Source organism: Rattus norvegicus, chromosome 3 (genome assembly GCF_036323735.1).
Source record: "Rattus norvegicus strain BN/NHsdMcwi chromosome 3, GRCr8, whole genome shotgun sequence".
Lineage (NCBI taxonomy): Eukaryota > Metazoa > Chordata > Mammalia > Rodentia > Muridae > Rattus > Rattus norvegicus.
The window spans coordinates 167,094,831-167,117,900 of record NC_086021.1 but is presented as its reverse complement, the minus strand read 5'-3'; the positions used below and the strand labels follow the sequence as shown (position 1 = coordinate 167,117,900).

The following is a 23,070-nucleotide window of genomic DNA, read 5'->3' as shown; positions in this document are numbered from 1 at the left end:
ATAAAACCAGATTTATTATTAATAAAGCTGAGTTCTAAAAGAGCAAGGGACTTATCCAAGGCCCTGCTGTGGTCAATGTCAGAGCCCGGATGAGGTACTCTTTAGTCAACCACATTTCTAAAGGACTTGGTTATTCCTTTTCCTGCACAAGGACAGTTGCTGAAAGAGCAAGGGGGCCATGAAAAACACACAGAAAGTGAGGAGTGCGAGCATGGCATCATGAGCAAAAGAACCAGGCCTGGGCGCTTCCAACACTGCATAAGTTCTCACCATCGCTCAGGAGCATCCCTCTGAAGTCATAAAGCGGCTGGTGGATCACAGCAGCCACAGCAGCCCCCACTGCAGCTTTTCACGTGGGGCTGGGAGTAGCAAAGACCAAGAGCTGTAAACATGTGGTGATGTTTCTACCTTTGGGGGGAGGGCTCTTGGAGTCCTCCATAGACAGCTTCAGCTGCTGTATGAACTCGCCGCCATACACACTTCGTTCTTGCCAGATGTTCAGCAATCTTTCTAAAGGTTTTTTACAGCCTTCATCTGCCTCTCTGCCCAGAAAAGATGAAAAGATATATATAAATATAAGCTTAATTTTTTTGTTTTTAATTAAGACAGATTTACTTAAAAACAACAACTGCCAAAATGATTTACACACTTAAAACAACAATGTGGTACATCCTGTGCTTCGTGGATGCTCAGTCTGGAGAGAAACTACACTCCTCCGGGGGTGAGCCAGGAAGAGGCATCCAATGAACCAAAGAGTCTTTTTCTCCTTTGCAAGGTGGTAGGAACAGGGAAAAGCCGCTATGACTGGTTTTAACGGACAGAAAACAAAACAAAACAAAACAAAATTGACCATGTTGATTTTGACAACTTGGCTTTTTAGAAGGCATCAATTTAAACACAATCCTAGACATATACTGGAAGTTAAAATTAGCCAAACCTTAAGATTTTAAAAGCACAGGTGTTTAAATGCACTACAGTAACATTCCACACTTCTACATGCACAAATATGTGCAAACAATATGTATGTGCCAAAAGCGTCCCAACCATAACAACTTCACAATGGCTTTAACACTGGACTTAGTCTGAGTTCTCTGTTAACACATGAGGCGGCAGCAGACATGCAGGACAAGACTTTCTGAAGAGAGGCCCTGCCACCTGTGCTCCCAGGCACTGTCTGTTTAGTAAGGCCGCATAACAGCCAATATCTTAACACTGAGCACCTTAAGGAGGGACACCTTGAGGCTCACAAGATGGCTCAGCTAGTAAATAAGCCTGCCTCCAAGACTGACAACCTGATTTTCATACCTGGACCACATGGTAAAAGAAGAGAAACAATTCCTACAAGTTTTTCAATGACCTCTAAAATAGGCCATTTCTCTTCCCCAAAAAAATTAAATAATTGAAACGTAACTCTTAAAAAAAGAGAGACCTGAGCTATTGCTCAGTTGGCAAAATACTTGCCCTAGCTCTGGGTTCAATCCCCAACACTGCACCCAAAGCACTGGGGAAGTGAAGGTAAGAGTATCAGAAATTCAAGGTCTTGTATCCTCAGTTTCAGTGAGTTTGAGGCCAGGCTCAGATATATAAGACTATGCCAAAAAGGGAAAGGGAAAAGACCTCCACATTTTAGAGTTGAAGTCAAATATCTTTACTAACAACACCAAGAATACCAAATTGACAGACAGGCACTCTACCCACCCTCAGCACTGACAACACTTCTGTGACACTTATGCTAATACTCAGCCTGGTCTGGTCAAGTGTCCTACTTATAAATTACAAGTAGCAAGTCCACCAAACTGAGATCAAAGTACTAAGCCAGGAAATGCATAAGTTAATTTTTTTTCAACTCAGCAGTAAGTCCTAGGGAAACAGGAAACCCTTCTGTTATATTTTAAAGAGTTCAGCTATAAGCAAGCACTCTGGGGTTTATGCTAAGACACTCTAACTCTTCACAGTGTGTGCAGAAAGGAGCTACTCTCACCCTCTCCTCTGCCAACAACCTGGCTCAAGGGGCAGCCGTTTCCACTGGCTTCTCCGATAGCCTCATTACTGCCCCCCCCCAGCTTCCAGCCTTGCCCTCCTACAGCCTACTCTCCAGTTTGAATAATGTAATTCTAGCTGCTGTGGGAAGACATCTCGTGTTTCTTTCCACTCTTCTCAGAACAGACAAAATCCTTACAAAGCCCTCCAGGCTAACCTCACCCATCCACTCTGGTGGCCAGGCCTAGAGCCTGAAGTCAGTTATGCCTCAGGTGGCCCTGTCCTGCCCCTCTCTCCAGCAGCAGACCCACAGTCCCTGCACTTCTTGCTCTGCCTTCATTTCGTTTCACACAACGCCTCCCTCAACTTGCTGCATAGAACACTTGTCACTCTTCCCATCTGAATGCAACTTCCCGACAGAAGGAGCTTGCTTTCCCCCTACAAATACCATATTGGTTAATCAATTTTTTTTAATAAATTTTTAAAAATTTTATATAAATATACTTGACTTCCAACTTTTCCATATCAAAGTAATTCAAGTCACAAATTAACTAAACTAACCAGTTTTGAAGGAAGGCACTGTGGTGAAGTAGAAGTCACTTTGGCACCTAAAATGAGATGTGGCTAGAGCAGAAAAGCAGTTTGACAAAAGAAGGGTCACTACCTTTTGAGGTTACATGGACTTCATTCTACCTTGAGAGTTCTTGAGGTGGGGAATGTAGATCACTTGGCAGAGTGCTTGCCTAGCATGTACAAAGCCCTGAGTGTGATCCCCAGAACTGCATAAACTGGGCATGGTGCTACATGCCTGTAATCCCAGGACTCAAGGGCTGGGGAGGGCTGGAGAATCCATTCAAAGTCATTCCTGGCCACACAAATTCTTTTAAGGCCAGCCTGGGCTACATAAAAACCTGTCTCCAAAACAAAAAATAAATAAATATGTGAATACGAAACCGCCTAAATGAAAAAGTATTGCAAAAATATTTGCTATTAAGTCATCAAGAGGGCTCCATCACATGCTCCCTGCTGGGATGCTCCGCCCCCCTGCAGCCCTAAAGAAGGGCAGCTGGCAGCATGAACCTTCACACCCTGCAGCCCAGACAGATCCTTAATCCCCTATGTCTCTTTGGCATTTCTGTTCTTTCACAGTGACAGAAAGCTAAGACAGGAGCGAACCTGGAGATGGGGTGAGAGTGGGAGTAGGTTCAGGATACTGCTTCATTCCCTAATGATCTGGGTGTCTCACTTGTGTGAACAACATGGTTCCAAGTGAATGCCTACTTACTCTGCAGGAATAGTCGCAGAAGTGCCTTCCACAAATCTCAGAGAAGGCTCTGGGTGAGAGTCTCTTCTCAGCTCCTGTCACAGTTTTTACCCATGCACATTTTCCCTTTGCTGATTTTTCTGTATCCTTGGGTGCAGTAAATCCTAACAGCCGTGAGACCTCCTAGGAAGTTACCCACTGGGAGAAGTTATGAAGACCCCCAAACAACAAGGAATTATTATGTATTTGGCAACGACTCCTGGTTTACCACTCAAGAAATTAAGTCTAGAATCAGAAATTAAGGCCACCAAGCCTGACAACCTGAGTTTAATCCCTGGGGCAAACATGGTGGAAGGAGTGAACTGACTTCTGGAAACTGTCCTCAGATCTGTGTGCTTGCTGTAGCACATGTACATGCACATGAGTGTGTATACACACAAATGAAATTTTAAACTTTTTTAGAAGAAATTAAGGGGGGTGGAGTCCTGGGAATGGCTCAGCAATTATAGCCCTTGCCACTGCTTAGAGGACCCAGGTTTGATTCCCAGGACCCACAGCATTCACAACTGCCTGGAACTCTAGTCCAGGAAACCTGATGCCCTCCCTATATGGTCTCTGTAGGTACTAGGCACACGTGTGGTCATAATAGGCACACATGCAGACATAATGCCCATATACATAAAATAAGAAAAATTAAAGCTTCTGTGAACTTTAAACTAGTTTACCCACGTGGCCATCCATAATTACCCCCTTGGAACATCTAACCAACCACCTCAAACTTAACATGGCTAAAACAAAACAAAAATCATTTTCTCCATCAAATCTTTTCCCTAGTCTTCAATTGAGATCAGCCATCAGTTATACCAAAATTTTCTCTCTTCCCTCAATACCAGCTCCCATTTCATTTCAAGAAATCATGGACATTTTACAAGGGAGAAGACCCCGACTACAAAAATAAGCATTCAATAAATGGAGAGAGCCTTCTCATGGCAATGTTTTAACCGATCTCATCTTAGCCAACACAACAGCAACACTCCTTCTGAACGTAGGCTTCCCTGCCTTTCACAACCCATTCTCTACACTAGCCTTTCATATATATGGTTTGCGAGTGTGCGTGTACATGTGCATGTGCGTGCGTGTGTGTGCTGTCCTCCACCTTACATACTGAGACAGGGTCTTTCAATTGTACCCTGAGATTGCTGATTCAGCTAGCCTGACCTTTACCCACTGAGTCATCTCTTCAACCTAATAGAAGCCTTTAAAGAATAATAATTTGCTAGGCGGTGGTAGTGCACACCTTTAGACCCAGTACTTGGGAGGCAAAAGCAGGCAGATCTCTGAGTTCCAGGCCAGCCTGTCTACAGAGTTCCAGAACAGCCAGGGCTATACAGAGAAACTCTATCTCCATAAACCACAAACAAACAAAACAAATAAAAATAAAAACTTTCTCTACAATATAATAAAAAGATAATGCTTATCGCCTTATCATACGTTAGAATCGTTGACTAAAAAGAGATAATGCAGCTCACTTTTTTAGGTAATTTTACCAAAAGTGCCTACCCATGACTTTACGAATGGTTAAAGTTTTCATGAACTGTCAATGGTAGCACAGTTAGCAAATGGATTGAGGGGAAAATCTGAGTTATGTGGTTAGGTTCTGTTTTCTGTTGTGTTTTCTCTGATTTTACCTGGGCTTTTTATATTGTCTATAGGAGTCTTTTCAACCCCTGGCTTACAGTTCTTGACTGGCATCCTGTCAGAATAGAGTCCAGGGAATATGGAACGGCTCCCTTCTGCCTCTCTCTGATCTCATCTGGGGCCACAGCTCACTATGTTTCCCATATCCATTTCATCCGGCTCATTTTAAGATGTCCTGATCATTTCTACCTTCGGTTCTCGAATGTCACCTCCTTACTCACGATGCCTGGAGGAGCTCATCCTAGGATACTATTCTTCTTAACTGTGCCCATATCATTCAAAAGTGTCTTGTTCACTTCACCGTTCTTATCTGTCTTCTTCCTTGCTGTTCCCAAGCTCCGGATTAGTGTGTGGCATAGGACAAACACATGTTGAATAATGAATATGTAACTACCTTCAAACTTTAAAGAAAACAAGGTACTCGTAAGGATGGCACGTTCATAGTCTAGTTATTTAAACCACTACTTAAATCAAATGTGCCCGATGAGCACTGTGCTTTCTCTGAATCCAAAGCTTTGGTTTTTTGGCTTGGGGATGAAAGTAGAGAAGCATCATAAAAATATTGATAATCAGGGGTTGGGGATTTAGCTCAGTGGTAAGGCCCTGGGTTCAGTCCTCAGCGCTGGGGGGGAAATATATATATATATAGATAGATAGATAGATAGATAGATAGATAGATAGATAGATAGATAGATAATCAATTCGAGAATTAATGGGTCAGCTACCTTTGTTCACCATCTGGTCACAGCAAAAGCACACCAAGAACACTTACTAAATTACTTTTGGTTGATGAGGTACAATAGTATTAAAGTAGCTATTGTACTTTCTGTTCTAATGACAGGGTAAAGGGAAGAAACCTAGAAACAAAGCCTCCAAAGTAGACCTCAAACAGACTAGGACACAGGAGATGGGAAACGCCAGGTAGAGTGTACCCAGATGTTCCCCCAACGTCTCCTGTTTACATTTCTTTGTTTTCTTTGTGACAAGGTTTTGCTACATAGCCTGGGCTGGCCTGAGTGCTGGAATTACAAGAGTGTGTTACTATGCCTGGCTTCTGTATAGTTTTAAGACGTGCCCACATGCTAGGCAAGCCCTCTGAACCTTGGTATCCACCTTCGAGTCCTTTCTACTTATCCTTTTCTAATTTAGAACAGTGAAGATTATAAAAGTGTCAGTTTATTATCCCTAAAGTGCGGGGATAGTACCCTTAAGTCAGATCTTTTTCCTGTTAGTCACAATTATCCTAATTGAATCAAAGAATCTTTACTAAGCCCTGCTCAGTACCAGAAGAGACTGCAATGCTACTACACCTTGGAACACCCTGCGAGAGACTATCTGAGTGCACTCCTTGACCTGGAGGCTGCATGTGAGCACTACATGTAAATGGCCTGAGAGCTAGAAAAAGGCATGCTTTCCCTGCCTGCAGTATAGGACATGAAAACTAATGAGGAAAACATGGAGCAGGTCTCTAAGAAGCTCCCTGCCTTTTAACTAGATGGGAAGCTTGGGCTCAATAACGTAACTTTCACATCCAAGGCTACTCACATGAGACAGACCAGTGTCTAAGGCACACGGCTAAACCTTATCGAAACAACAAATCCCAGACTCCAATTTCAGACAGCTGCTCTCAGCTTACCGCTGTTTGGAGATTCAGTAATTTTCTTCAAGTTACTAATACTTTCTGCTACTTCAGTGTCCATGTTCATCAGAAGCCAGCACCACATGTACAAGCAAAAACCTCCAGCTTCAGAAGCTCAATGTGTTTTTAACATTTTGGACTACTAATTTTATTCCTTTAAACATTTCAAATCCTTCGAGGAATACTGACTTCAAATCCTACAGAAGGCCTACCTTTCCACGCATACCTTCTTAGACTCTAGAACATTTTTTTGTTTAATGCACCAGTCTCATTTTCACGCTTCATGGTTTCTTTTGCAAAGATCTGTGTATTTTTGTGCATACTTATGAGCATAACAGTCAAAAAAAAAAAAAAAAAGGACCCAAAACAAAAACGAACAAACAAAAAGCCCACTAACTTCTCCCGGAACCTAACTCACCTACAACAAGATGGGCAAACAAGCCTGAGTGATATGGAAGTTTAGCAGGCGTGAGCTTTCTACCCAGGTACCTGTGTGCTCCAAGGTGCAGCACTCTGCAGCTTGAGTTGCAGATTTACAACAATGCAGCTCAAACATCTACTTTTCCACACGTTATATGACTATTTTTGTAGTGGTAGTAATGACTACTATTTTTAGCAAACTAGAAGTTGAGGGGGAAATAAAAAGTCTCAGGAACCAATTTCTGCCATTGAAGAGACATCACTAAAGCGCTCCTGTGAACTACTCACTCTGGGTTTTGATCAGGAACTAATGAGACAACTCAGCCACAGAAGCTATCCGAAAAAGAAATCCAGTGGGTGAATTCAGAGGAAAAAGACGTGTTTCTGGTACCAGAATAAATCTCTTTAGTGTTTCAAAATGTTTACAGATCTGACATGATAGTTAAGAGCCTAGAAAAGCATAAAAGCATAATTTGGTCTTCACAGCACTCTGTAGAGTACAACGTTGTCCATTTGCAAAGGATATCACAAGAACAACATAACAAAAAGATGGAAATGTAAAAGCCCCCAATAGAAAACATACCTGGCAACATGAGAAAAAGCATCCACAAGGACAGATTCAAATTCTCTCGTGAACTCAGGTCCTTTCCTTTTACTGTTTTGGATGACATCATTTGCTAAGTAGAGAAAAGTAAGCTTTCTATTTGATTTGGCTGGGGAAAAAAAAAAAGAAGAAAGAACAATTTAACTTACAGCAGAAAATTCTAATGAGTGATTGTTAGGATAGTTCTAAAGAGCAGTAGGTGTGAGAAGATGGCTTAGCAGGCAGGTACTTGTCACACAAACATGAAGACTGAAATCTGTGTCCCTAGCACCCAAGTAAAGTGCAAGGTGGAGGTCGATCCCTGGAGCAAGCTGGCAGCCAGCTCCCCTACATTGGTGAGCTCTAGGTTTACATGAGAGGTCCTACCCTGGTTTATAAGGTGGATAGGGACTAAACATCAACTTCTGGACTCCACACACATATGTACCTGCATACAGCAAGCAAATGCAGACACACACCAATGTGAGTGTACCTCAGAGAGTCAAGTAAGTGTCTGAATAAAACAATGGAATGAAATAAAGGAGTCCTTTCAAGTCTAACTTGCACATGTGGGAATACAATTTTGGAAGAAAAAGTTACTGTGTTACTTTAACCAAGGTAACTAATTGGCATCAAAAATAAAGATAGTTAAAAACACAAGTCGTAAAGATAACCTGTCAATCTAAATGCTAAGCCAGGTGCACATTTACTATACTATGAGGAAGTCTACTTCAAACACAATCTTCATCACCGAACATTCTAGAGTGAGCACGGGAGTTAGGATTCAACTTTGAAGGATATCTTGCAAATGACGCTCTCAACTGGGAATCTTTCTTTGAGATGCTAATAACCATAGTCAGCCAGTGACACTGTCTTACAGTCCAGAAGATTCTCTAGATACACCAATGAATGTTTATCTCAATCACAAACATGCAGAAATGCTATACTATTGTTGAAAATTTATATACACTCAAATCAGAATATACAAAATTACAGCTCCTACAAAACCCATAATTCTTCTTTGTTTCACATACAATATGTACTGTTTTCTATTACTCTATATGGTACCATATATTAAATCATAAAAGCTTGTGTAATACACCTGAATTACAGTTGCTTGGGGGAACATTACTGAATTTTCTGGCTTCTATGCACATAAGTTCTCAGCCCTAAAGTTCTATCACTATCATTTTTTGGTCCCGGTTATCTTTTAAAAGAAATAAATATGAATATAATAAAATGTTTCAAAACATTAAGTTTTCTTCAATGCTATATAAAAACTCTAGCAGTATTTATGCCAATTTTACACAACTGTGTACCTAGTTCTTGCTCCACTGCTCTCAAAAAAAAGAAAAAGAAAGAAAAGAAAAAAGGAAAAAAAAAAAACTTTTTTTTTTCTTTTCTTTTTAGGAGCTGGGGACCGAACCCAGGGCCTCGCGTTTGCTAGGCAAGCGCTCTACCACTGAGCTAAATCCCTAACCTCCCAAAAAAAACTTTTGAAAAGCACAGCAGGCAGAAGATTTAGCCAAACTAAAAACAGGGTTTTTAAAGCATATTGTAGATTTTTGTTTTGTTTTGTTTTGAGTCAGGTCTCAATCTGCCTGCCTGCATATTTAGACAGGGAGATACTGAACTACATTCATTAGCCATCCAGTAAGAACCTGATTGTGAGAAACTTAATGATTATTCAAAAGCAAGACAATGCCAGGTATGGTGGTGCATGCCTTTGATCCCAACACTGGGAAGGCAGCGGCAGGTAGATATCTATGAGTTTGAGGCTAGCCTAGTCTACATTGTGCTAGCAAGTTCTAAGGCAGTCAGAGCAACATATTAAGACTGTCTCAAAAAAAAAAAAAAAGTCAAGATAAAAGTATCAATGGTTGATACAATGTTACAAATTCAGCATTACAGCAAAAGACTGGAGAGATGATTCAGCAGTTAAGAACACTCCTATAGGTGAACATCCTTCTCCAGGGCCTGACAAGTGTAGTCCTCACTCGCCTCAAAAGAAAAAACAAAACAAAACAAAACCTTTCTTTTGCAATAGATGGAGACCATTACATTACACAAAACCACAATCAATCAAATGTAGTTGTGGAGTCCAGTGTCAAGGACTACATCTACAAAACAACACTTGCACCCAAGGCTCAGGGATCAGGAGAAAGGGTGGAAAGATCCTAAGAGCTGGAAGCTACACTCACAGTCTCACCAACACGCCGAGCTGACTAAGGACAAAATAGATAGGCTAACCCGGACAGAGGAAAGCCCACCCATCCTCAACCTTACACAAAGAACTACTGGCAACTAAAGAATGCCATGAGTGGGAGAAACAGTCTTCCCCAGGGAAGAACACACCAATTGTTTATCCAATACCAAATGGTCAACCTGCTCAGCCCTGAAAACAGACATACAAGTAACATTATAGAGACTGTTCAGGTTATATTTAAAAATATATATGTATACACATATAGATATGTAACAACAATTAATAAAAAAAAGAGGGGAATGAATTTGAAAGAGATAGAAGGGGTATATGGGAAAGATTGAAGGGAGGAAAGAGAAGGGGAAAATCACGATTATATTATAATCTCAAAGAACTAATTTCTAAAATGATGCAATTAAAATGTCACATGAATTAAAATAAAATGAAGAATGAAAATAGAAAAGAGGAATATAGTACTCTACTTAAACATATTAAAAGGTCTTAGTTCTCATAGGCACCTAATTACATAACCCAAAACTCAGCATGTATGCTGTGGCCACTCATATCAGGTTTACTACAGCTTTTCCTCTCAGAATTTTTAAAGAAATAATAACACACTACTATTTTGATTAAAAAAATAATAACTCACTCCTACAGCTGGGCTTGACATATGCCTTTGATCACAGCACTTGAGAGGCAGAGGAAGACAGGTCTCTCTCTCTCTCTCTCTCTCTCTCTCTCTCTCTCTCTCTCTCTCTGTAGTTCCCAGCAAGCCAAGGCTACACAGTGAGACTATCTCAGAAAAAGAGGAGACTGGCTCTTTTCCAGAGGACCAAACTGTGGCTCCAAGCACCTACATGGCAGCTCACAATTACCTATTAACTACAGTTCCAAGTGATCCAATGCCTTCTTCTGGCCTAAATTATATTAGGCACCCTAAAATAGAAATATAAGTACCCTGTGTGTAGACAAACTATGACACAGCCAACACACAGTACACAGGTCTCACTACTCCAACTCTGGGTGATATATGACAAAATATATCTTCCTGACTCCTGGCTGAGTAAAGTTTAAAAAACTGGCTAATCAAAAATGTTGATGTGAAGAGAAAGACTACAAAGTATTCTGGAAAAAGGAACTATTTGCCTACATTGTGGCCACAGTAACAACAAACATTAAAAAAATTCATCTTAGCCACACACACCTTTAATCCTAGCATTTGGGAGGCAAGGACAGGTAGGCCTCTGGGAGTTTGAAGCCAGTATGGTCAAAGTAGCAAGTCCCAGGACAGCCAGAACTACATAGTAAGACCCTGTCTCAAAATTAGATAGATAGATAGATAGATAGATAGATAGATAGATAGATAGATAGATAGATAGAGCAAGCAGCTAATAGCACTGTAATACCCAACTATTCCATAAAGGAAAGAGGTTCTACTTACAATCTAAAAGGACTAAGTAATTATTCCTAGAAAGTGGAAAGAAAATAACACATTAAAAAAAGAAGCAACTCCTAAATGAGAGGAAATAATTTTTGTAAGTGTTAGTGATAACTCAAAGACAGGGATAATGTTTAAGACAAGGAAAACTTCATAGGCACAAATGGCCATTTTTTTTTTTTTTTTGGTTCTTTTTTTCGGAGCTGGGGACCGAACCCAGGGCCTTGCGCTTCCTAGGCAAGCGCTCTACCACTGAGCTAAATCCCCAGCCCCACAAATGGCCATTTTTAAAAACTCAGGGTAAGGGGTTGGGGGTTTAGCTCAGTGGTAGAGCGCTTGCCTAGGAAGCTCAAGGCCCTGGGTTCAGTCCCCAGCTCCGAAAAAAAGAACCAAAAAAAAACCAAAAAAACAAAAAAAAAACCCACTCAGGGTAAGCTAACTCGCAAGGGGCTAGTCATTTTCAGTGTCAGAGTACAAAACCCTTTTCTATTTTAATATAGGGGTACTATCAGTTTACAAGGGAAGCTGGACAGGAGATGAATACGCATTTCAGAGCTTGAGTAAGAACTCTAGTTCTGCGAGATTCAATCTGGTAGCCATCAGCCATGGTGGCCAGTCACCACTTAATTGAGATAATAAAACTGGATCTTCAATTATATTTATTCTTTGTCATCATTTTAAATGTCCAATAGCCACATGTAGATAGTGACTGAGGACAGGTTATTTCTCTGCTGGTGAAATGAGTCAGTTTAAGCCAGATGAGAATATATTAAAGGCTGGTTTATTGGAAAGCCGCTGTCCAGTGGACAAATTCACTGGCCCCAAGGAAGGCTGTGGAAGTCGCTATGGATGCAGGGGGTGTGGAGAAAGGGTGCTCAAGCTGAGAGAAGAGGAGAAAGAAACTAAAATGTCTGGATTAATCGGGAAGAGCCTCTAGGGGAAGGGCAGACCAGACCCTGGGCTGGAAAGTTCAGGGTTGGGGGCAGGGTATGCCAGGTAGGGACTAAGGGATGCTGGGAGAATCTGGAAGCCAGGTCTGCTTTGATATGTAAAATATGCATCTCAGTCCCTTGTCCCAGGTCCAAAGCCAAATCGCCCAAGAGCAGCTTCCCAATTTAATCTGGCTTGAATTGGTTTGTTTCACCAGAAATAACCTATGAGCTGCCTTGTGGAGAACAGAGGCACAGAACAGCAATTGCCACAGATAGTTAAACCAGTGCCAATAAGGTCCTTCCTCTACTCAAACCTGAAAACATCAGAGGGACAACCACACTACTAAACTAACTGTTACTTCACGACAGATAAACAAACCTAGAGAGATGTAACTACACTGAGGTAAGGCAAGTGGTGGGATGGGACGGCAGAGAATACAGTGGAGGAAAACTCCTCCAATAAACACCATTAAAGCACCAGGAACTTGAAAAAGCATTAAGTCTGGTATCAGTCCTCCCTGGGTCCAATCCCAGTTTAGACCTCTGGACAAGCCACATCTTGCTGCATCTTTATCTACTGTGAAATGGGGATAAGAACGCCAGCCTACTTGCTATGTAAGGCCCATGAGATAAGATTATTGATAAAGGAGCCTCTCTAAATGGCTATTTTTCAGGAACTCAAATAGGGTAAGGTGAGGAACTAACAAAGAAGGCTTCACAAAAGAAGTCTGGGATGGGCTAACAATTTCAAGATGATCAAGAGACTCTGCTGAAGGGAATTCAACTAAGGTCACCGATAGTTTTCTCATGTCTCCACATGCTGCAGCTACGCTCTACCTAGCTGCCCCAGAGGGCTGAAGGGATTCCTATGTCAGTAGAGCAAACCATAACTGGGAGGCTCTGCAAGAAACCTAGAGTGCAGTCTCCTGAATAAACCTGGAGTTTGCTGCCTGCCATGCGTCTTCTTCAGTTCGAAGACTTTGACTAAACCATTCTCCACTTCGGTTTCCTCATCTACAACAGAGGGCAGAGACGCTCATAAAGTTACTTCCACTAAGCTTCGACTCTTCAGTCTTCTGCTAAGGAACCCAGCACAGTGTGAGTTAGCACTGTACCTACCTGCTGCTCCACACCAGGATGTAGCAAGCTGAAGGCAAAGACCAAGCTGTACACTGGGCATTCAACAGTCTTAACTTAGCACTTCTACTGAAAACCTGCACTGTGCCCACAGCACACTAAAATGCTTACTGGATTATCCTGGCTTCTTACCAGAATCTGCTTTGTTGAGCCCTGTGTTTTCCCCATCTGTAAAATTCCTACTTCAAAAGGCCTCAAGAATTAAAAAACAAAACAAAAAACCAAAAAAGAACAACAAAAGAACCACCCAGTATAGTGGCACAAGCTACTAATCCCAGCATTTGGGAGGCAGAAGCAGGTCTGAGTTGGAGGCCAGCCTGGTCTACATAGGGAGTTCCAGGCCAGTAAAGGCTAAATAGTAAGGTTCTGTACTGAAGCAAAAACAAAAGCAACCTGCATAAAGACAGTGGCACATGATAAAGCCATAGTAACATAAACTACCATCCTCTCCGTTTTCTATATAAGGAAACATAAAGGACATAAAGGTTAAGCTGTTAGGATAAGTGACAAAGACAGGCTTAACTTCCAGACAGTGACCAGAAACAACCTGCATCTAACACAGGGCCTGGCAAGAAACAGGTAGAGCTCTGTGAATGTCAGATTCTCAGAGTCTGAATTTAGTGCAGAAAGCTACCCAATTTACCGGCCTGTTCTGAAGTCTATGGATAGTAACTAACATGGGGTCAAGGCTTTGTAAGGACAGGTAAGTTTGTGTCAGTTTTACAGATTAGAATACACAGGCACAGGGATATGAAGAAACGTTCCCAGTATCACTTAGTTAGAACACGTTTGGGCCAGGTCTCAATGTAGGCAGTCTGACCAGAGACGGCTGGATCTTATTCCAAATGCCCAATACTAGGCTCCCAGCTCCAAGCACAGCCACGATTTAAAACAAAATAAAACAAAAAACAATTGTCGTAAAGTGTGAAGGGGAGCCTGAAGAGGAAAGCAGCTTAATAACTTCAAGTCTGGGCATTTGCACCCTTGGAACCTCAGACGAATATCACATGCCTTACTGGGCCTCAGTTTCCCTCTCCAAGAAATAAAATATCAGTTTCCAATCTCAGAACCTCAATCAGAGACCCAGGCCTGCAAAGCAAGGCTTAATTAAGAAACTAGAGGGGTGTGGGAAAGTGGATGAGAGTGCACACCCATGGGAGAGCCCAGGGGTGGGGGTGATCACCTTTGCGGAGCTCGCGGTGCCACACGGAGACGATGGGTCCTGCGTGCTTGCGGTGGTGGATGAGCCACAGGGATAGGGTCTGCACACTCTGCTGAGAGTTGCTCAGCTCTGAGAGCTTCTTTTCCAACGCCGACTCTGAGAAGGAGGACATGGTGGCGGTGGTAAGGAACGGCCTGGGCCGCCCGATGAGTCGGGGAAAGCGACCGCACTCAGCCCAGGCCTCCGCTGACAGGCTGCACGGCTCTCCGCCGACTGACAGACAGCTAGGGGTACCAGGTGGGGGGAGGGGACAGGTCTCCGCAGTAACAGCCGCCCGCGCCGCCGCCACAAGATGGCCACCCGACCTCTCACCCCGCCGCCACGGGGTCAAAGGGCAAGGGCCACCGCCGGGCGCCGAGAGGTTCGCAGCCGGAGGAAAACGACCCTTAGGAGGCAGCACTCTCCTTGGGCCTTGTTGAGAGGACTTCGAACCGAACAGGCCGAGAGAACAAATCCAGGTCCTCGAACACCGAAAAGCGCTTTAACCACTCGCGCCCGCGCGCCGGCGCAGTGAGCCTCACCGGAACCCTTTTTCCCGCTCCCGCAGAACCTTTCTGGCGCGGCGCGACGCACTACTTTTTCGTCATTTCCGTCTAGGGTGCTGGAGGCGGGAGAGTGGGGGAAAGACTGGAAGACGAGGTAAGAGTGGCGGGAGTGTGAGGGAGCTCAGCCGTTTAGGAGCGTCCAGAAGCGAATCCTTAGGGGACACTGAGGCAGGAAGCGCGGGACCTGGGTGTGGGAAGAGCTGCGTCGCTGCTGGCTCGCTTAAGCCACACCTCCCTCCGTGCTTGATCCCTCCCCCCCTTCCCGCGCTCCTCTAGTTCTATTAAAGACACGAACCCTTTGCAGGCCCCCCCAGCTTGGTTCCTGTTCTGTCTTCAGAAGTGATGCCCCTTTTCTCACCTGATGGAACTGCGCCGTCTACTGGCCTCGACTGAAAACCCCCTTTTTTGAGGGGTGTAATGACTTAAAGAGTAATAGTGCTTGTTATGCAAGAATCAGGATATCTGAGTTCCCATCATTAACTAGCCCAAGTTGGTGGCCTGGTCTGTAACTTCAGTACTCTGGGACTGAGACAGGAAGATCGCTGGAGCTTGCTAGATGCCTGCTTAACTCCAGGTTCAGTGAAAGACTCAGTCTCAAAAGAATAAGCTGGAAAGTGGTTGAGCGGGACACCTGACATCTCTCTGTGCGCTCACCCCCCCCAAGACACACACCTACAACTTTCCTGACCATTGTTGAACTTCTTAGATGTGGGCCCCTCCTATAGACATTCCTATAGTTGATGCCTGGTTTTCTTCACTTCTCTGTTCCTAATATAAGTGCTTTGACCCTTCACCCTTCACATCATGATCATAGATAGTCTAGTGAGAACATTTCTGTGTGCTAGACACTTTTCAAAGCTTTGAAGTAGGTATTATTTTCTCACGCTTTAACAGTCGAGGAAACAGAAGGTTACAGAGGTGTGGAGTTCCCAAGCTCACATAGCTAAGATCTGAATGAAGAGACTGTATCTCAGTGTTTCCCAGCATCTGGGATCAGAGCTGAGTTCATAGCCGATTGAGTGAATTAATGCACAAGTCAACACCTTGTAATGATATATGTATGATGGTGCACACCTTTAATTCTAACTCTTGGGAGGCAGAGGCAGGTGGGTTTCTGAGAGTTCCAGGCCAGCCTGGTCTGTGTAGTAAATTCCAGACCAGCTTTTAAGACCCTGCCTTTAAAAAAACAGGTGTGGGGGTGTGTGTGTCTGGGGGGCCTAGGGCTTTTGAGACCGCATCTAAACAGTTGCTGAGTACTGAGTAACTGTCATGTTCTGAGTACCCTTCCTTGTACTGAGTCTATGTATCCAGCATGTTACTATTTCTAAATTCCAGTCCTTAACAACGATGCTCTGGCGTGGGAACCGTTTGGTAATGAGAACACATGACTGGGAGTGAGTAACCTATCCAGAGCTGCTCAGGCATAGCCAGGAAATGGCAAAACTAGAATTCAGTTAAGGTCTCCTGATCCCAAATTCTTCACGTATTACCCAAAGGTTCCTTCATAATTTCTGAGCATCTGTGTCTGAAGCACTGTTCTGGGCAAACAGACAAGCTGTCCCTGTCCTTGGAAGCTTGCCTTCTAGAGAAGAGAAAAAAATGGGCATGCAAGTATAAAATGAATCAAAAGGTGATTTGTATAAAAATCCAGGAAGCCAAGTGGGTAGAGAATGCATGGGCTTGAGAAAATATAAGTTGGTCACATAGGAGTATATTCTGTATGCTATATGCCCTTCCCAGAGGGTAAAGTAACATTTGGTTGCTTGCCAACGCTGTCTTTCCAGGTAGTGAGAAAACCAACTTCAAACCTTTGTTTGCAATTTTGAGGACTTGAAAAGATGGTTTTACCAGAGTGATAGAAATCAGAAGGGTAGTTAGACATAAAGCCAGAAGAGTATGGAGGGACCGTGTCACATGGGCACAAATAGGTACAAGTAAGAGTTTAGTGTTCTCTGAACGGGCAGTAGCAAGTGAAGGCGGAGCACTTTATTCTTATTGCGCTGTGCTGTTGTGGCATTTGCATGCAGGCTTCGCTTACATAGGCAAGACTGTTATGTAGAAGACAGGCATGGTACAAGAAGGACAGGAAGACCAGTTTGTCAGCTGTTGTAATAACCCAGGTAAAAGGATGAGGCAGACCAAGATTGTGCCAGTGTAGGAAGCAGGAAGAGGACAGAATATGGAGATACTTTAAAGGAAGAGATAACAGGATTTGCTGATAGACTGGGTTTAGATATGAAGGAAGACAGGGTCGGCCCCAGGAATACTGACTTCAGCAACTAGGAGAATGGAATTTCTGTTTACTGAGGACAGACAGACAGATAGACAGGTTTGAGCAATGAGAGACCTGCCTCTTAAGGGCTTCGTTTAAAAGTGTCCACCACCACTCCCTGTTGCTGTACTGTCTTGAGTGCTGAGTTACAAGCATGTCCCCACCCTGGGGAAATGCCCTATGTTTGTTTCATCCATGTCCTTGGATTTATTTGTTTCTCTTCCCATATCTTCTTTGTTCCGTGTGTTGTTTGCTTGTCATGTTTGTGAGGCTTTTCCAAACACCCTCAAGATTTCAGACCTGATTCTGTTATGCTTGGAGAACATCCTCTGTATGGTTTCAATTCTTTTAAATGTGCTGAGGCTGGAGACTGGAGAGATGAGTCTGTAGTTAAAAGGATGCACAGTTCTTGCAGAGGACCTGAGTTAAATTCCCAGCACTGAACTCCATAAATTCCTTATCCACAAAATGAGGAGCCCAAGCCCCAGGATGGTAAAGTGAGACCCACACAGAGAACATGTATTTGACAAAGGATTTGTTTCAAGCACCCATTCAACTTTTATGCATGTGACTGTTTTGTCTGCATGCATGTATGTGCACACATGTGCCTGGTGTCCACAGAGGTCAGAAGAGAATGTTGAATCCCTTAAAACTGGAATTGCAGATAGTTTTCAATCACCATGTGGGTGCTGGGAACTGAACCTAGGTCCTCTACAAGAGTAACAAGTGCTTTAAACAATTAAACCATTTCTCAGCCCTATCACCTATCTTAGTATCGTTCTGTGGACTCTTAAAAAGAAAGTATAGGGGTTGGGGATTTAGCTCAGTGGTAGTAGCAAGCGCAAGGCCCTGGGTTTGGTCCCCAGCTCCGAAAAAAAAAGAAAAAAGAAAGTATATTTTGCTGTCGTAGGGTAGAGTATTGTATACCCAGATACCTAGCATCAATCGTGTGTGTGTGTGTGTGTGTGTGTGTGTGTGTGTGTGTGTGTGTGTGTGTGACTTCTTCAGTGTCCTTGTTGACTTTCTGACTGGTTATTTATTAGTTGTTGACTGAGGAGTGATGATCCCACTGGTTCTTATGCCTACTTTGTAGCTTTTTTAATTTTCACACATTTGTCAGCTGTTGTTTTATGCATGTAATTTGGAAGTGGTATTTCTTAGTAGATTCATTCCTTAACTGTTATATAATGTTCCTCTGTCTCAGGTAACCTTGATCTGAAGTCTATATCTAATATTGCTCCTATTCCTTTAATGAACATTTGCATGGTAATATCTTCTCCATCTTTTGGCTTTCATCCTACATGCAACAATAAGTTATATGAAGTGAATTTCTTGTAAACAATCTTATAATTAGACCACAATTTAAAATCCATTCTGGCAGTCTCTGCCTTTTAATTAGTATATTTGAACTCTTTACATTTAACATAATTATTGATATGTTAGAACTCAAGTCTGCCTCTTGGTATTGTTTTTATTTCGGTTATCTTTTTTCAACCTTCCTACTGGTTGCGTGAACAACCTTAGAATTTCATTTGAGTTACTTATGATGTTTTTATATCTGTGTGTGTAGCCTTTTCGATGGTTATTGTACCTTACAGGTTTGTAACTTACCAGTTCTAGCTAGGAACAAGACACAACAGTACTTCAGTGTGCTGAGAGTTTGATATCGAGCTTCTTTTGCTTACTTATTGAGTGAGGAGACCTTAGGCAAAGCTGTAATTCTAAATGAATATGGCCTTTAGTGCAGAGACAGACAAATAAGCTGTCATTTGAACCCAAGACCGCATTCCTCCAAACACCTGAACATGACTGTCAGTGGAGGGTTGAACCTTTTTCATTGCAGAATTCCTATTTTTCAGAAGGAGACCCTGCATAGACTACATGTTGCGGGGTTCCTTCCTACTCCTGGCAGACCTTGCAAACTTTTAAAGCCTTAGATCCTTACCATTCTGGCCCCCTCAGGATAGATTGTAATAGGTCTAGTATGAAGCCCCTGTAAGCTGAACTTAAACTGTAGCCCCTTAATTCTGATGAGCAGACAGCCTGGGAACCCCTGGTTTAATACAAAGAATACTGGTATATTCTTTGGAGTCAGGCTTGAGGCAAATCCTTTGTCTGATATCTGTTGTGTGGGTCTTACTTCTCTTTCTGAAGCTTGGGCTCCTCAGTTTGTGGATGAGGAATTTATGGACATAAAATATCTAGCATGACCACATACAAAGGTTCATGAATTTTTTCCCAGTGCTTATGAGGCAGAGGCAGGTGGGTTTGTGTGAGTTTGAAGCCAGCCTGATCTACTTAGTGAGTTCTAGGCCAGCTATGATTACATAGTGAGACACTGTCTCAAACAAAGCTAGCGTGGGGTGCTGGGGAAGTGGCTAAGTAGGTAAGGAGCCTGCTACTAAAGCGGAAGATCCTAAGCCCAATCCCCATCCCCCACTTGAAAATCCACGAACAGGGTACTGTGACCTATGACCTATCCCTAGGGATATTTTCTTTTTCTCCACAGCACTTAGCACCACCTGTCAAACCAGATTACTAACCTACCTTGGAATATGACTATAAGCAGCATAAAATAACCACTTGGTGCCAGGGGGAAGAAATAAGCAAGGCAAAAGTCACACTTTCTAAAGCCTATATTGGAGTTGGGGGATAGAGATGAGGATATGTCTCAAACTCATTGACCAAGCAGCCTAGCAGAGTTGATGAGCTTCAGATACAGTGAGATGCCCTATTTCAAAAAATCAAAGTGAAAAGCAGTTGAGAAAAGGCATCTGATGTCAACCTCTGCCTTCCACATTCATCAGTTCTTGTATACAAACAGGTACACATCCACACTAACAAGTTCAATACACAAATGCCTAGTACAGTGCCTGGTATAGAATGATCTTTTAAACATTATTTCTTTATTTTATTCATACGAGTGCTTGCCTGTATGTATGTCTCTACTATATGTATGCCCAGTGCCTGGGGAGGTCAGAAGAAGTCATCAGATCCCCTGAAACTGAAGTCCTAGGTGTTGTGAGCCACTATGTAGGTGCTAAGAATCGCATCCAGATCCTCTGCAAGAGTAGCAGTGAGGCCTCTTTCGAGCCCCAGTAGGGTGTCAACCTTTAAAAGAAAAGTTAAAAAATATCAATTTTTTTTGTCTTCAGGAACTTGTACTGGAACTTGTTACATGTCTCTATGGTCCACATGTAGACTTTCTTTCCAACAGCAATTATTAGAGGTTGGAAATTTTACAGACTACCTTATATATCAAATTTAATTCTTTTGAAGGAAGCTAAAACTTATGGAAATCACATAGCCAAGTACTGGGAGAATCTAGACTGAAACCCACATCATAAAAGCTTTGTTTGGGCTTAACATCTAAAAGGGGCCCAAGGAACAGCCACAATCTAAAATTGGTTACCTCAAAAACTGGTACAGAAGTGTTGTCCCACTGTGAATAAGATCAACTGCCGGAAGGAAAACTCCCAGAGAAGAATATGGTAGTTTTTATCCAGAATCCGGTCTGAACATAGCTTCATCAGTATTCCATCAAGTGAGAGAAGCAGACCTTGGGGTCATGACTGTTAGCAACATAAAATACGTGGTGCCTGAAGCGAGAAACTAGCTAGGCAAAGATCATACTTTTTAGAGCCCACATTTGAGTGAAGGGAGGAGATCCTGGGTAGAATCGAAAAGTAAACAGGTAGGTGATCTGGTTCCACAGGTGGTACTAAGTGCCAAGAAGGGAAATCCAAGGCAGAGAAAGGAGATTGGGAGGGCCAAGGTGGGGAGGAATAAAGTTAAGTTGTAGTTTCAGAGAGTGGTGTTGACAAGACCTCGCTCTGAAGTCACATGTGGAAGAAGCCAGGAGGAAGTACGCTGTGAATTTATTCAGGGACGGTAAGTAGAAAGGCTGACATATGATCTCATCTGTGTCACCACAGTGTGAAGCCTGGCACGTGCCACTATGTCTCTACTTCCATCTGGTCTGTTCTTGTGGCAGGATTTTAGGTGTAGTCCTCCTCAGCACATGAGTCCTCTCCTCTGTGAGCACTTCTCTGTTAGCATTCCACTTCCAAACTCCTTCCTTTAGCAGCGCTTTTCTTTCTTTTCATTGGTTGCTTGTGTAACATGGTGAGTGCCTTGTGATCTGCCTGCCCTCTCCTTCATGTGTCAGTAAAGAAGCTGGACATGGTGGCACACACCTTTAATCCCAGCACTGGGAAGCAGAGGCAGGTAGATCTTTGAGTTAAAGATCAGCCTTGTCTACAGAGTGAGTTCCAGGGCAGCCAAGGCTATGTAGAGAGACCCTGTCTCCAAAAAAATGAACAGGAATAATGTGGATAATGTGGTTCTTGTACAGAGTGCGCCATTGGACTCACCCACTGTGGTATGGCACATCTCTGAGATGATGCAGGAAAGCTTGCAGAGGAGGACGTGATCCATTGCCTCCACTGGCAGTCTCATCTGCCAGCTCTGCAGTGGCACTTCTAGGACCACTAAGGGCACATTAAACTAAGAAGGCTTTAGATGACTAGCAGACGTGGCTGTCCACTCCTGCTTCTGTTTATTCACCTACTGTCTGAACTCCCAATTTACTTGCCCCGCTCGACTGTCCATCCCAGTGTCACTTTTTGGGCCAGATCCCCCTGTTGTGTTCGTTAAACTGTCAACTGCAGCAGTCCTGTGTCAAATAATCAGGGCTGTAGTTTAAAGGAGTAGAATCCAGGACTCTCAGGCTCTAAATCTCTAACCGTTCCTTCTGTAATTGACATATTGTCACACAAGCACGATTTCATGGCTGCCCCATAAAGCTATATGATTGCCTTTTATAGTCATATCAAAGTATCTGCTTTATATTTCTGATCCTTAGCCCATGTTTTACATGTCTGGCTGTGGTAAACCTTAATCTGGATGGCAGTCCTTTGAGCCATGATAGCACCATTTATCCATAGGTATACATTTGGTAGCTTCCATTCCAGGGTGGCAGTGGGTGGTATCACCCTGAACACATCCTTTGGGCCCTTCTATAGGTGTTTCTGCTGGGTGTATATCAGTGTGGAGTGGCTAGATCATGGAACACACCTCTTTCCTGCAGAATTAGCTACTGCCAAAGAGTTTTCCTGAGTGATTGTGTTGCTTCGTATCCTTGCCAGCATCGACTGTTTTCCTTTCCTTTCCCCCATGAGGTATATACACAGTGATGGTGGTGGTTGTGGTTATTTAAGACAGTGTCTCCCTACATAGTTCCAGCTTGGAACTTGCTTTGTAGACGAGGCTAGCCTCAAAACTCAGAGATTATTCTTCTTCTTCTGTCTCCTGACTACTGGGATTAAAGGTGTAAACCACTCTAACCAATCTTCATTATTGTTTATTTTATTTTATGTGTATGAGTATTTTGACTTCATGTATATATGTGCATGTATATATGTGCAGGCACCACACATGTGCCTAGTGCCCGAGAGGCCAGAAGAAGGAATAGGGTCCCCTAGAATTGGAGTTACAGGTAGCTGTGGACCACCATGTGGGTACTAGAACTCAGGGTCCTTTGTGAAAGCTGTAAGTCCTCAACTGCTATGCTGTGCCATCTCTACATCCTCCCAGCGGTTAGTAGTACATTTCGATGAATATTTCATACTCGTAGTAGTCAACACATCAGCTGTTTTGTTTTATTTTTCTTTTATGTGTCCTGTTTTAATATGCTAGTGTTGGGGAATCATTTTGTTTTATGACAGTCTTAACTGTA

The 23,070-nt window shown here is 42.9% G+C and overlaps 2 protein-coding genes across 8 annotated transcripts in view; one reads left to right on the top strand and one right to left on the bottom strand.

Moving 5' to 3' along the window:
* The window catches only part of Rprd1b (regulation of nuclear pre-mRNA domain containing 1B), a 46,276-nt gene extending 31,284 nt beyond the window's left edge, over positions 1 to 14,992 (bottom strand). For 2 of the 5 annotated variants that reach the window (XM_039105089.2, XM_006235412.3), the window contains exons 1-3: positions 14,478 to 14,628; positions 7,585 to 7,714; positions 409 to 542 (exon numbers count right to left, since the gene is read on the bottom strand). In XM_039105089.2, the coding sequence (XP_038961017.1) occupies positions 409 to 542; positions 7,585 to 7,714; positions 14,478 to 14,628 (415 nt within the window). Of the gene's footprint in view, positions 1 to 270; positions 385 to 408; positions 543 to 7,584; positions 7,715 to 14,477 lie in introns of those variants that run through there. The other 3 variants (NM_001098727.1, XM_039105091.2, XM_039105092.2) reach the window with 3 other exon arrangements.
* A 50-nt stretch (positions 14,993 to 15,042) lies between these two features.
* Positions 15,043 to 23,070, top strand: part of Tti1 (TELO2 interacting protein 1) — a 43,874-nt gene continuing 35,846 nt past the window's right edge. For 2 of the 3 annotated variants that reach the window (XM_006235428.5, XM_063284397.1), the window contains exon 1: positions 15,043 to 15,155. The gene's annotated coding sequence lies outside the window, so the exon portion shown is untranslated. Of the gene's footprint in view, positions 15,156 to 21,135; positions 21,225 to 23,070 lie in introns of all 3 variants that reach the window. The other variant, XM_017591994.3, reaches the window with a different exon arrangement.